Here is a 15,506-nt window from a genome sequence, read left to right as displayed (position 1 = left end):
TGTGTGAACGCTTCGTCTCAGTGGGACTTTCCGCTACTTAAGGTGACCTTCTGCAGATAAAAACACCATTTAATGTCCCTCCATCAAATGCTATATTTGGCAAAAACATTAAAGACAGAGGAGCCAGGGGGGAATTGAAAGTCTTTTCTCTAATAGGAAATTGCTCAATGGTCTACATCATCTGTATCTTTGAAGCTTTAAAAGCCTTTGTTAAATCTTTCAAACTATATGTGGAAAAATTAGGATAACATCCAGTAGGCCATCTCAACGTACTTCCCAGACGGATCCAGTTCTTTAGTAGCTATAAACAATTTGATTTTGCTCAAATTTAATTAATGTTAACTACATTAATTCATCAAACATAATATTGAGAATATGAAAAAAAAAAAACAAAAAACAAAACAAAACAAAGAAACAGTGGGATTTATTTACTGATGTCCTCAGTGACCAGACTAAAGAAAATATATATATATTGGTTTTTGTCTGACTTTGTGTTTCTTTATAAACTATGTTAGAAATAAAAAAATATGCAATTATTGATTTTTTAAATTTATTTTACTGTTATTTAAAATTAGTTGAAGATAGAGTTTAGTTAGTGATGTAACTGAAGATGACAATCAAACTTAGAGCAATGTAGGAATTGGCACTATAAAAGAATGTATTATGAAAAATTATATTAGTTGGATAATTCAAATTTATGCTACTTTTCATACTAATTTAGCAACATTTAGCTGCCACATAGAATCTAAAAGTTTATTATTCTTTTTTTTTAAGGTTTTGTTGGCTCTAGTGGCCTCCATCCGAAAGAAGCCCGACAGGAAAGAGGGCCATGAGAGAAGGGGAAGACATGCGGCAAATGCCGCCAGGCCGGGAACCGAACCCGCGACCACCGGCCTCCACACATGGGCCGTGCCCCGCCCCTGCGCCACCACAGCACCCTGCTTATTATTATTTCTTATGTAATGTTTTAATATTTCTTGCTTCTTTTCATCACACAGGACAGATGGGATGGAAGACACCTTCAGCAGGGACACTCAGCCCTGTTTGGTGTTTAATCTAAGCTCATCTTAAGTGTCTATCAAGAAAGATGGATAATATCATGCTTGTTATAAACTGTTGGATGTGTTCTAGATCAATTGAATTTATTAAATATACATTTTCAAATATAACCACAATAAACTAATTTAGCTTGGTGTTTCAAATAATATTTGCATTGAACTGATCCTAGAAATGGACCTAATCAAGGGTAATTCAGCTAGTAAATTCACACCACATATGTGCAGAACTATTTAAACAATAACAGCAAATAAAAATGTTTATTGGTGAAATGCTAACACTGTATAATCTACACTCTTTTTCTCAGCATTATTTAGAACGTTACTTCTAAATAAAGTTTAGAAGTAAACCTTATTTACTAGTAAACTCGGTGACTGTGTACTATTTTTCAAGCCCAGCAGTCTTGAAAAATAGTACACATCCAAGAAAATGGGACATAAAATCCCCAAAACAAATGACAAGAAAATGAAGAAATGCCAGTTAAAAAGTTAAATTGTGCAGCATTTTTGTCGTTTGAGTGTGAAACTGCATCAATATTCAGTTTTAAATCCTTTACAAAATTGTTTCCTGTACTTTATTTTGTTTTAGCAAACAGAAACTTTGGAAGAAACAAGATATTGATAAGAAAAATGGCAGAGGAGTCTTTCATCTTGACATCTGCAATACCAAACAAGATATTTTCAAAACAGAGTAAGAAATCTGGTTCGATATTAGGATATTCTTTTCCTTCAGTGAGGTGGTCAGTTACTAACGTCCCAGTTGAAGTCGACGTTCCTTTCCTTCCCTGGAAAACGTAAAATATCGTATCTGTCTCCAGACCTTCCTCCTATGTCTACCCCTAAAACAAACAAACAAAAAAAGCACACACACACGCACACACACACACATGTTTGTTTTGCTATCTTTGTGGAGACTTTCCATTGACTTCCATTCATTTCTACAGCCTAAACCTGACCTTTACCCTTTTCCTAACCCTAACCATCACATACCTAACCCTAACCAACCAAAACTCAATTCATACCTTAGCCCTAACTCTGACCCCTGACCCAAAAACAGGGTTTCCCCTCGTGGGGACCAGGCTCCGGTCCTCACAACGTAGTATATGTCAGGAAAATCGTCCCCACAAGGTATTACAAACAAGCACACACACACACACACGCACACACACACACACACACACAAAGAAAACCAGCATTTCCTCCCTATTTGCTCTCTGTTTTCGTGACGTTTCTTTTGGCGCGCTCCCATTGGACATCCACCCCGCCCATCTCGGTGACTGATAGCCGTGCAGTGCCTGTCTCCTCCCCGCGGCAGCAAACACTATTTGAGCTGGGACCATCGGATCGTTATAGAGAACCGCTTCAGTGTCGTCAATGGAAAGCGCGAGAGACGGTGGCAGCAGCGAGAGTTACGGTCCAGACTGAACCCGCAGCGGCACTATGCTCCCCAGATCCAGCTCCAGCTCCAGCCCGTGGCCTTGGATTACGCCGTTCCTTCTCCTGTGCTGCCATGCGGGCGGCGGGCGAGCGCAGAACGCTAAAGAAGGTGAGTTCCCAAAGTTTGGATTGTTTTCGTCTGTCCCACGGAGCAGCAAGTCGTTGTCCGGAAAAAACCGACGTCCTTTTGGAAAAAATGAACAAAAGTCAGACATCCCTGGTTTTGTTATTTATCAATTATTTTAACTTTTGTTATTATTAGAAGCGAAGCGTGTGCGGCGATAACATCCCGACACAGAGCGGCGGGTTGCTCTTAGTGTTTTTACGCACGGTAAAACACTGAAACGTGGATTATTTGCAGATTATCTTGTTTTTTGTTCCAGGTATTAACAGCTTGTTTGTTCAGCGCTAAAGCTGCGATCCGTCTCCACTAACTGGGTAATATGAGCGGATCGATGAGCAGGCTGGCCTTGCTCGGAGTGAGTGCGCCGTCCATCAGGACGCAGCTTGGACGGTTATTTCCTCCAAAGTGGCCTCGGGTCTGACAGTCCAGCCTGAAATACGACAGTCCGCCACGGAGCCGCGGTCGCTTCCAGACGCTCAACTTAAGCCAGGCTGCGAGAAACAAAATAAGATAACGGAGGGTACAACTGGACGCGCTTTGCAAATCGGATCAGATATATTAAATGAAGGACATTCTAAAATGAAACCAAAGGATCAATTAGATTTTTAACGACGATAATAATATAAAAAACTGTAGCCTGTCGATCAGCACTAATCGAGCGTTTTGCGCCGGCTGATCTGATGAGGTGAATTTTAAATGTCTATCTTCGGGATTTTTCCGAATCGACAAAGCGCACAGCGCGTCGTCTGAGCGCAGCCGGGCTGTTTTCCGTCCAAGCCTCCCAGAGAATCGATCTGACTGCTAATAATAAAACCTCTTTAAAGAAGTTGATTTCCAGGCGTCTCCGCGAGTCCGCCATGCGCTGGCCGGAAACATCCAAAATAAGCCGCTAGTTTTACAAGATTCAACAGTCTTATGGTTATTATGATTTAACATGATCAAGAATCATACATGCTCTTATCTTGATATAATGAAACAGTTAGAAGTAGCTGAAGTGAGCAACCAATAATTGCAAATTGCGTGTATAAATATTTCACCAAATGATGACCGACCTCTGGATGTTTCCCGTGTTCAATGAAAAGTTTCCCAGCAGACCAGGACCTGCCTGCTGCTGCAGCGCCTTGTGTTGCATGTTTCAGCCTTAGAGCTGGTGCTTGCAGGAATGAGGTCACAGGTAGCTATGCGTTGTAGACAGATAGACACGCACGCATACACACACACACACACACGCACACACACGCACACACACACACACGTGGCCTATCAGTGAAAACAAGTCCTCCTGCCCCTGGAGTGAGTTTTAACCACCTGCCTCTTGTTTTTCTGTCACTAGTGATTCTACTGGACTCGAAGGCGCAGCAGACAGAGCTGGAGTGGATCTCCTATCCTCCCAATGGGGTAAGTCTGCAGAATCCCTGCATTGCTCACATGCATTCCAGTGGATGCCCTCTGCATCTCGATGTTTTTTCACTCGGTGCTTTCTCCGCTGTGCAATAGGGGATAATAATGGTTTAAACACACACACACACACACACACACACCCACACACACACACACACACACACACACACAGGAGAGGGACAAGTTCGCTAGGCTGGTTTGTGCTTCCGAACGCAGCCGGCTTTTAACATTCAGAGCACAAAGGCCTTAAGTGAACCACTTGCACAAGTCTTATTAAAGCAAGCAGTGACAAACTTTTAAAATAAAAATTGCAAGGACAATCTGATAAACAAAACACAATCATTGTTTAAAGATGTGTGTGTAAGATAGAACATCCAATCTTCGTCCTCCCTCTGCAGGTCATTTCTCTAGATTTCATACACCTTTGATCAGTTAGTTTGATCAGCTCCAATTTAAGTTTCCGTCTGCACCTCACAGCAATATTGAAATGCATTTCCTTATGGATAGACTCATTTTTAATGCATCTTATTTCCTTTTAGTGGGAAGAGATCAGTGGCTTGGATGAAAACTACACACCCATCCGTACCTACCAGGTCTGTAAAGTCATGGAGCCCAATCAGAACAACTGGCTTCGGACTAACTGGATAGAGAAGGGCGATGCCCAGAGAATTTTTGTCGAGCTGAAGTTCACCTTGAGGGATTGTAACAGCCTACCTGGTGTAGTGGGTGCCTGCAAGGAGACATTCAACCTGTATTACCAGGAAACAGATTCCGAGGTTGGCCGGGGCTTGAGGGAGAATCAGTATGTGAAAATTGATACAATCGCGGCAGATGAGAGCTTCACCCAGGGAGACCTGGGCGAGAGGAAGATGAAGCTGAATACGGAGGTGCGCATCATCGGTCCACTGTCCAGACGGGGGTTCTACCTCGCCTTCCAGGACGTCGGGGCATGCATCGCCCTGGTCTCTGTCAAAGTCTACTACAAGAAGTGCTGGTCGATCATTGAGAATCTGGCCACCTTCCCAGACACAGTGACAGGATCGGAGTTCTCCTCGCTGGTGGAGGTGGAAGGCATGTGTGTGAATGATGCTGAGGAGGAGGCTGATAACTCCCCCAAGATGCACTGCAGCGCTGAAGGGGAATGGCTCGTGCCCATTGGGAAATGTATATGCAAAGCTGGATTTCATCAGAAAGGAGATGCTTGTGAGCGTAAGTAGTTGAACTTCATTTAACCTGTGTGGCTAGAGGTGTCATACCACAGCAATAGTTTGAAAAGAAGAAATGTGTAGTTCACAAACTTGTAATTTGCTTAAATAACAACCAATAGAAAGCATATTAACAATATGGACATGGACGGCCGAATATTTATGTTGGTAAAAGGATTCATGCAGCTGAATCATTAGAATCTATTCTAATTGATTGTAAAGCTCTTCATTTTATCGGCCTGAGTCTGTTGACTTGGGGATTATTCAGTAAGTTGAGTTGAGCTCTTCAGCGCAAACACTTTTCTCTTCAAGTGATCCAAAGCCGACTTGGTCAGCAGCAGAGCCCGCTGGTTCAGAGGAAGCTGTGCTATCCTGTTCCCCCAAACAGTCCTGACACAACGGATAACAGATACGGCGGCTTCTTCTGTAGCAGTAGAAGAGGAAGGGTTCAATTGTTTTTGTGAGGCTCTAACAATGACATTTCAGTCAAAGATAATTTGCCTTTTCTGTCCTGAAATATTCGCAGGATTGCTTTTTGGTAGCTACCCGGCTTGAAAGATAAAAATCCTTAGAATAGATCCAGTAGATTAAACCGGGCCATCTTTGGTCATAGAACTAAAGTGGCGTGCATCATCAGCCAAGACCTTCTTTTTTCAAAGTGGACAACCTCAATCTAAACCACTTATAAGGAGCAGCAGCCAGTAATAAGTGAACGGAATGTGCTTTAGAACAAATTAGCATCCCTGGCAGATGAGCTTTCTGCCACGCTGTCATCCATTAGGGACCCCTCTGAGGGAGGTGTGCTAATGAAATATATTAGGCCATGTAATTTAGAGCAACACAGCCTGCCTCAAGTTGTGTTATGTCTCTAATGTTAGCAGGCTATCACTGATTCAGCCCCATGGAGCGACTTCTTATTGTTCTTGTTGTTTTAATATGCATAAGATCCAGTCGTGCCCTCAGGTTTGAAGAAAACCTCAGAACTTCTCTCCACAGAGAGAACGCTCAAAACTAATCACTCCAACCACCTTTTCTTATTGTGTCTCACTGCAAAGTCCCCACAACGGAAGCCCTTCTCTATTAATTAATCTCTTTGAGGAGCAACTTAAGGAAGTACCTCTAGGTAAGGCAGCAGCACGCTGAGTTTATCCCCGCATTGTTTAAATCCATGTGAATCAAACTCCAGCTTTGACGCTGCACCTTTATTAGCTTTATCTCTGCTGAGCCATGAGACACTTCTGTATTAAGGGGTGCTTGATCTAAATAAAATGAGAATCATGTTGCACCATCAGCACTTCTTGCAGTGGCTCCATTGACACCAAATTGTCCATTCAGTAGTTTCCTGAAGAACAGAAACAATTCAAAGTATTTCTATCAGTTGAACAACAGAGCAGTTAGTCCAACTGTCCGTGACTGTAAAAACAATTTGAGGCAAATTTCACGAAGCAGATCCAAAATAGATAATGTGAATGGTGAAATCAATATATAAGGGTTATTTTCTCACTGTAAGAAACAGAGTAGTGTCCCTTGGATTTTATTGCCTTCTTGCTCTTCCACTGTATTAACCAGGGTAAAAACTAATTACTATGGCAGGAAAAGTGCTCTGGCTTTGAGGGTCACTTTTTGTTTCCCCACAAACTTTTGAGCTTTGTGGAGAGAGGGTGCCAGACATTACTTTTCAGTTATACTGGTTGAAAATGGCTCGTGCTTTCTGTTAACTGTCATTTAATAAGAATTTAAACTTCAGCATCTGTTTGTAGCCGTCTGGGGAGAAGGCTTGAATATCTCCAATGAGAATCCTCCTCAAGGATATTGAAATGTTTATTATGTGAGGGACAAATAAATACAAACAAAAGCCCCGTGCTGTTGTGTAGCACATTCTTTTTTTGGGACGTTTAAATATCTGTGAATGCTTGTCCCAAAGAGATAAAAATACAAATCCACTGCATAAACACTGTGAAGTTTAGGGCTACAACTTGAGGTTTTTATCCCGAACTGACCTATCACCGCTTTTCTCTTGGCTCAACCTGAAACCTGGGACCTGGAACTGCTTTGGTAAAATCCCTTTGAATTTGTTCTGACAACACTTTTTAGGGGAGTTTGAAGTAACCCTCTAGAACTGATGTAGCTTAGTTGTTATGACAGATTTGTTAGTTATAGTTTTCTTGCTGAAAATCATGATTTAATCTAGTATTAGCAGCCTTGTAGACTCTGTCACTGTCAGTCAACACTGCTGCAGTGGGATGAGTTAGATGCTCAATGTCTGAGATTTTGCATTTCACAGTGGACACACACTCACACATACATGCACACACATAAATGACCTTGCTAAATTATAGATCCAGAAAAAAAAATCAGTCTTTGTCTTTTGGAGGATTTTAGGACTCGGTGCCATAGATTTAATTGGCAAGGTAGCTGTTTCTATTTTTTTTTTTTACATCCATTTAATTTGATGGACATGTCCTAATTTCAGATGAGCACCAATAAAGCAGTTATTCTCCTAAGACAAGCCTGTTATGGGATTCTGTGGTAATAACATGAGCAGTGAGTAAAGTATCCAGCCGACATGTTGGTGCAGGTGGAGTTGGTGCGTTTAGCTGTCAGTCATTCCATTTGAGAAGCCCCCTGTGTGGAGCGAAAGACTTTCTCCAAAACTTGTTGTGATCCACTCATTCATCACTCTCTGCAAAGAGGGACCGCTTGTCTTTCACTATGTCCACCCCCTCCCCTCTTCCCAGTGTGTCTTTAACTCTTTGTTTTGCAGTAAATGTCAGTCTCTTCGCCCCCTGTGTTCGTTCGGTGGCCTCTGTGGAGGGAGTGTTGAAAAAGGCCTGTTGAAGTGTCCCAGCAGCCTGCCAGGGTTTCATTTTGCGAAGGAGTGTGCGTTGTGAAAATAGCATCCATTCATCCCCTGGTTCTGTTCAGGACTGTCTGCTGGTTGTGGCAGAGCCAACGAGTCGTTCAGACAGAACGGGCCCTTGTTGGGGGACACTTGTGTCTTTGTTTGACTCAATGCCGAGAATGGATGTTGTCTGATTTTGACACATCACAACCAGCGCCTGTGAAATGATTAACTAGTGACCCTCGGCCAAACAAGGGAGCCGACTGTGACGGCTAGAGAACAGATAAAATGCTTCACATCTTGCAGCTATTTCTCTTAGTGCATGCTAACAGGAGAATTAATGGGATACTGCAGCATCCTGTAGATGCTGGCACCATCCGTCTTGACTGTCTAGGACTTAGACAGAAGTTAGTTGGAGACTGATTGATGATTGAGCCCCCCGAGGGAAGGGGCAGAGCTTCATCTCCCTGAGACAGCTAACATGCATAGAAGCCGGTTGGTGGTTGGAGTAGCCAGGCCCAGCTTCTGGCATGGAAATAAAGTTTTGTTTAGCATTTCAAATGAAGGCAGGAAGCCAAGTGTCATGGGTCCTCGTGTATCTTGATGTTCCCCTGATTGATAAGGTGAGGATTTAATGCAGCAAATGACTGCCTTCTACTGCTCCCCCAGGGCTTAATTATGCAAATGACAGGTGTGTGCTGAACCCACAGGAGACCCAAATGGACCTAAATCACTCAGAATTGGAATAAATTGGTGATGGATGGGATCCTGTCACAACCGTGTGCTTGCTATGAAGAGCTTCCATGGCTTTTCCTGTTTGTTGTCCTGACCTGGCAGGTAGCAGTCAAACACACAGATGGAGTATTCTTTGCTCAGGATCCTGCTTCCAATAGAGTTGACAATGTTATAAAATTGATTGCTTAGGGGCGGAGTCCCAAGATATTTAAGTGAAACCAAAAGGAACTGAACTGAACTGAGTAATGAAAAGAGAACCTAAGTCATTGATCATGTAAAATGCCAATAATGTGCTGGCTCCTTCCTCTGAAATATGAAGATTTAGCCTTTGGCCCAGTTGACTGATGGAACTCTCAATCTGAATTGTTGGTCAGAGAGAGTAGAAAGGTTTTTATCTGTTTTAGAGGAACAAAAACATATTGCAATTTTTTTTTATTGTTCGATTTGTGAAAACCCACTGACAGATAAAAACATTTTTAAACACTGACTTTTCAGAAAATATTTTGGATTTTTCCCAGGTGATTTTACTGACTAGTCATATAAATAATTGTCTAAGGTCATAGAGGGATTATGTTATCATATAAGTTTTTGTATGTGTGTGAAAAGCTTATTTCTGATGCTTTGACGTGGTTAAGACTTACCCAACAGTCTGTTGTCTTTATCTCAGTTTCTCCACTAGTAGAGGGACAACAATTATTTTTGAAGAATGTGAAAAAAAAACAGATCACATTTAGTTTCAGATTATGATTCCTATATACAATCCTAACTACATTATCATATTTCTTTGTGGGTCTTTTGCTCTAATCTCTTCTCATTAGTAGACAAAACACTGGTACTTCCTCTTAGGAATGGACAAGCACAAAGTTAGAAAATGGGGTTTGGCAAGCAGAGAGGAAAACTACTTATTTTACTTTCACGTCCAGGCCCTCACCCTCTCCCCTTTCAAATATACACTTGTGAATGAGGAGCAGCAAAGGGAGGACATACACACATTTTTAGATCAAATTTTTATTTGCCAAAAATAGTGATTTTGGCAAAAAATAAAAAATTATTAAAAAAAAATCTCACCATCTCTTTTTTTCCCAAAGATATTTTAGGCAAAAAGATATTGTTTTGCCACAATATCTTTTGTAAAGATATTGTACCTAACACTCTTGGAAAAAAAATGACAGGACAAAATATTAGGAAGGTGACGACATGGAATAAAACGATGCTATAAATTAAGCTAAAGTTTTACAAATGTACAAATAAATGAGTAAAACAAGTTGTGCCGATAAAGGACATTAATAGGAGTGGCTTTAATCCATTGAGGATGGATCTGGTTGAGGTTATGGATAAAACAGATGTCTAGGCTGAAAATGAGGAGGTTATTTGTTTCGTGAAAAAGGTGAGTAAATGTCTCAACCAAGTTTCAACATTTATTGGATGTTGACATGCAGATGTTTGAAGTCTCTCTTTGTGGGCATAATCCTGTCTGTTGTGCCCAGGCCTCATGAATCATATCTAATTATTGTGAGTATCTTACAGATAAAGCAGCATTGCCCAACATTTCCTAGACGTGTTTCATCAACGCTGCCTCATCTGTTTTATGAACCAAAGTGTGATTAAGAGAAGTTTACTATAAGCATGTCACGGGACTGGTGATGAGAAATTTACAGCAGTTTTGATGGGAAAATTCTGATTCATTTTGAGCAACGGGGATTTTGTTTCCCTGAGACCTTCTGACTTTCATTTTGTCAGGACAACCATGCAGACATGTCTTCTTATACACCAATATTCTCTCCATTTTTTATTCTTCAAATAAGGAACATTTATCTGACACAATGATATTATAATCAGAATCTCGTAACCGATGAGGTGAAAATAGTTTTTATGCAAGGCTGTTGGGACCAGTCATAGATGAAGAGCTGGCTTTTAGTATCAGTTTGTACTTTCTGGAATTTTTCTGTGATTTTTGATTCTTACACATTTTAGTTAATTCCTGTTAAGCTGTACTGTGGTTTCAATTAGTTTTTTTTTCCTGTTGAGGACATTTACGTGATGGATAACTGTCAGGCTGAAGGCTCCTTAGACTTCTTCATCCACCAGACTCATTTGCAGAACTGAGCAACATCGCAAGCCTACACATTAGAAATAAACTTAGAGACATTACTCTTTTTCATAAAGCATTTGGAGAGAAAATCTAAAATGAAGACAGCATCAGATTTCTGATCTTTTATGAAAGTCACAGATCATTTTCTTTGTGATGGGGCATGGATGTTTTGTTGGTGTTTATGCATTCCAGCCTAAGACTTATTTTCAAATGTGAATTGGACATGACTATTTTAAATTTAACAAGCGTAAAAAAGTGACAGCTTATTGGGATTGAGTTCTTGGAATCTGACCTGCCAGGCCTAATTGGAGACCCTACGCCGCATCACGTGAAGGGAGAGATTCCAAGAAAACCTTCCTCATTCTCACACAAACAAAGCCAGATGGTTAGCTGTACTTTGTAAGCCCCAGTATAGGAGACCTTTGTGACTTTATGTCAGCTAATGTTATTTCCAAGGTGATGCCAAGGTTCACATTAGACCATGCATGAGGTCGGTACCTTCATTTACATATGGCTGCAGATTGGCGCAGGAACACAATGGAGGTCTGCCGGTTGTGTTTAGTAACGTGAGCGCCCTGGCTGACAGGACACTGTCAAGAAGAAGATGGATGATCGCAGCAGTTGACCCCTGATCACCAGAGGAGTCACCTCTTTGTGCCCCTCCCCCCTACATGACAAAGGAGCCCTCCCTGCAGTGCAGAGGCTCTCGTCTCCACTTGCACTAACAGGTTCAGACATCTCCATCGATCCCTGCTTTCAAACCTCTTGCCGTTCTAAGCTTTTGCCCTTTTTAGCTATCCAAACTGTGGCACAGATGTCTTTTTTGTAATTGGTTGCCTGCTGGCTTCTTGAGAGGGATGTGATCAGACAGGCGAACTCCATGTCAGAAGACAATGGCTTTGGTGTTCTGTGTTGTGTCCCTGTGGCATGAAGGTGAAAGTGATATGTGAGGGGGCTCTTGGGTCTCGCTACCTCAAGAAGCAGCAGGGAGCGCTGGGTTGTCAGTGGAGCTGCTCCTTCGGGAAACCTCAGACCCCTGGCTCTGTGCTTCAATCTTCCTTTAAGAGGAAAATCAATAACTTATTACATAACTGCACAGTTTCCTCTCCACCAACATCCAGAGAGGTGGAAGCAGAACTTAAAAAGTGTCAAGGTGGCTTTGTTGCAGAAAATGCAGCTGCTTCTGTCAGAATTTCAGAGTTTTTTTCAAACACCAGTACTACTGTTTAATAATAACCAAGCATGGGAATAATTAATTAATCATGCAAAGTAGGGCTGGGCGATATGGCAGAAAAACATAAAAATTATTTCATATCAGTCAATATTAATTTTTAATGATTAGTTTTTTGTTTAAAATATCCAAAAATGCTGCCAAACTGGTATTGTGACCTTTTGTTTTTTATTTACAATTTCCCCTTAAGCTGTTGTTGTACTTATTTTCTCCTTTTACTCCATCCTGTTTTTATTATTATTATTTTTAGGCAGTTATGGAACATAACTAGCTAAAAATAAAAAAATAGACAAATGAAACTTCTCACACATACTGGGTGTATTCCATGAACCTCGCTGACTGTGCTGCTATCCGGCGATCCTTGAGAATTAATAGTTGAGTTTACGGATTGCCAACACTTCTCTTGACAAATTCCTTAATTTCCCACAACTGTAATTGATACATGCAAGTCTGATGAGTTTGTTGAGTGCCTGGCCCCGTTTCTTCTCCACCAGGCCCGCCACCGCACAACCGTCAGTGCTGCACCGAGAGCAGCAGTCACAGTACATGTCCTTGCGACTGGTTCCACTGAATCTCAACATAATCAGTTTGGTGTTGCACACAATACAGTTCAATGTGATTGTAGTTTCCTGTATAAGTCAGTTCATCACAAACTGCACATCTGTGGTCACAAAAACTTCTCTCTGTGGGGGAGTGTCCGACGGATGTCCGGATTGAATCGGACTCGAGTTCGTTCAGACTTCTGGAGAGTGAAGAGTGCGCTAATGTTGGGCATTTACGCAACAGTTTATTGCTAGGTAACTAAACAGCCACCAGCCTTGTTTAGTTGGGCTATGAGGGGTTGAGCGGCTAAAGCCTTGCCGTTCCCTACATCCCCCATAATGCTTTGAGGTTCCAGAGCAGTGAAATTATCGACATTATTTTGGATGAAATCATTAGCTATCGTTATTGTTTTATCGCACAGTCCTATGATTTGCTCTAAGATGCAACAAGTTGTAGTTTGTTTGCACTGTTGCCATTTAGCAAGAAGGTCTTACATTTGATTCTCAGTCTGGGAGTCATTGCGTGCGGTTTGCATGTTCCAACCATACATTTATGGTTGGAAAGTTGGGTATTCCAACTTTCCTGACCCAACAGCCCTGTGTTGACCTACAGAAAATGGATGGAAGGTCAAAAAGGTTTTTCATTCTCTGAATTAAAAAAACATGTAAAAGGAAAGTCAGAAATCAAGAAGTATGCTTTTGATGGCAGTCCAGACCTGCACAAGCTTTAGTGGTCATCTGAGTCCAGGCGATGCCTTTGTTTTGCAGGGATGAGCTAGCTTAACATTGTTCTAACTCTTTTTGTTGCATCTGTGTTGGAGTGGCCGGACTAACATAGGCTGCATCAAGGTCAGGAGGGCTGGTGGGCTCAGGAACAATCCAGAGATAATGCCCAGTTGCTGACTGGGGACATTTTTAGCAGCGGTTTTGCTTGGGCTGCAGGGTGTTTTGGGTTTGTCACACTTGTGGATCCTGTGTTTTCATCCCCATAGTGGAGAGTTCACTTCTGTCTTCCAGTGTCTGTCAGTACAACTCCTTTTTTAAGCCATGTCATCTCTAAAAGGTATCTGCCCAGTTACCCTTAAGGGCCCACTCTCCTGTTGTCATGTGAGTTAAATGAACTAAACAAAAGACGATTAGGCAGAGGTATTTTCCATGTCACTGGGAAGCCATTTGAAAAGCTCACAGCAGCTTAAAAAAGTGAGGTACTCTTTAGGAAGACAGTGTGTAGATTCATGACACAGCAGAGCCAGAGAGAAAGGCCATCATTTTACTGCATTTCATTTTGGAATGATCTTCATTTTCTACATCCAAACCCAAGCTGTAAATCAGCAGGAATTGAAGGAGAGAGGACAGGTGTTTAAGTTTGGTCTTTGGCATTTGTATTGATGTACATAGCGACTAATGGAGTTGAAGCAATCATGTTTTTTGAGATTATACTCCTTCTTTTATATCTCCTTTTTAACCACAGCAGATATGTTTCTTTTACAGCGTTCACTTCATGGTCTTCCACTTATTTTAAGATTAAAATGTACCCTTCTGCATGTCTGTTCTGAGATAATTACCTCCTGCCAGATAAAATGAAAGTGAGCAAGTATCACCTGCAGTTTCTCAGAGGATTGTAAGGAGGCATTTTTAAAGACTCAGTATCAGTAGGAAAAACTGTCTGCTGCTCCAAACAACTGAAAATAAGATCAACACATTTACAGCTGCATCTTTTAAGAGTAAAAGTTAAATTAGTTTATCATATCCGTAATTAGTTGGAGTCAATAATCTGATCCTTTCTAGGTGACGTATGTACACAAATACTCTGAATAATCTGACATTCTGGAGTCAATTTAGGGTCATGATGCTAAATTGAACTGTCACGAAATTTGAAACAAGCATAAGTATGTTTTCTTTGGAAAGCTAGTCAAACTCTTTCCACATTTAAGAGCTGGCTATTGTATTAGTTTTACTCAAACCACAGAAGAATTAGTTTAATTTCCAGTAGAACTTAATCACAGTGTGGCTTTGATCTTTGCTGTGTACATCGGAGCCGGTGCTTCCTTTGGGTTTTCCCTTCTTAGAGGGCGAAGCTTGGTGCCCTCCAACACGGTGTAAGGGAATGCTAATCTTCTCATTGTTTCTCACAGAAAGCTACTTATCTCCTGCTAAGCACAGGTACCTCGGATGAATGGCCTGGTTGTGTAGACGTGTGGAACTCAGCAGACAGACAGAGCCTTTCCCAGTATGTGTAGGGTTGGGGAGAGGATCCAGCATAATGCCAAATCAGTCTTAAGCTGTTTCTTACAAGTTTCAAGGCTTCCTTTTTATTCTGCTTATGGTTTCATGGACACTGTGACCTTGCTTCTCCAAACTGGGGGGAGTTGTTGTTGAGAAAATGTTGGTGTTTGAAACATGATCGCAAAGACTCTGAGCTTTTTGTGTTTTGATGTGTTTTGTGAGCCTGAAATGCTTCTTACATCTTTGGTGTGAAGATACTAGCAGGCCAAGGATTATAACTAATGGTCCATACAATTCAGTCCCCAAAAAGATATTTACCTACTAAGACCAGATAAAAAAGTAAGTCAGGCTATTAAAAACGGGTTAAAATATCAGTAAGTTTTTAAATTAAATTACAGATTGTCATTTTGCCTTCAGAAACATTTGATTTGTTTTTACAGCAAACTAAGTGGTAGATGGACTGAACTGAGTGCAAATTAGGTTTGGACATAATTAGGACAACATTACGCATTGTACAAGATTGTTTAATACTAGCCATGTTAATTGTTATTCATCAAACCTCACTCTTCATTTTTTTCTTCTGTCATGTCAATCTCCTTGTTATTTTTCATATATT

At 41.2% G+C, this 15,506-nt stretch overlaps 1 protein-coding gene across 8 annotated transcripts in view; it reads left to right on the top strand.

Moving 5' to 3' along the window:
- The first annotated feature begins 2,198 nt into the window (after window positions 1-2,198).
- The window catches only part of epha7 (eph receptor A7), a 173,283-nt gene continuing 159,975 nt past the window's right edge, over window positions 2,199-15,506 (top strand). For 7 of the 8 annotated variants that reach the window (XM_016665067.1, XM_016665066.1, XM_007540522.2 and 4 more), the window contains exons 1-3: window positions 2,199-2,601; window positions 3,950-4,014; window positions 4,557-5,226. In XM_016665067.1, the coding sequence (XP_016520553.1) occupies window positions 2,496-2,601; window positions 3,950-4,014; window positions 4,557-5,226 (841 nt within the window). In that variant the 5' untranslated portion in view covers window positions 2,199-2,495. Of the gene's footprint in view, window positions 2,602-3,949; window positions 4,015-4,556; window positions 5,227-5,534; window positions 6,514-15,506 lie in introns of those variants that run through there. The other variant, XM_007540525.2, reaches the window with a different exon arrangement.

Source organism: Poecilia formosa, unplaced genomic scaffold (genome assembly GCF_000485575.1).
Source record: "Poecilia formosa unplaced genomic scaffold, Poecilia_formosa-5.1.2 Scaffold546, whole genome shotgun sequence".
NCBI lineage: Eukaryota > Metazoa > Chordata > Actinopteri > Cyprinodontiformes > Poeciliidae > Poecilia > Poecilia formosa.
The sequence above is the reverse complement of the archived record's forward strand: the minus strand, read 5'-3'. Positions and strand labels throughout refer to the sequence as shown.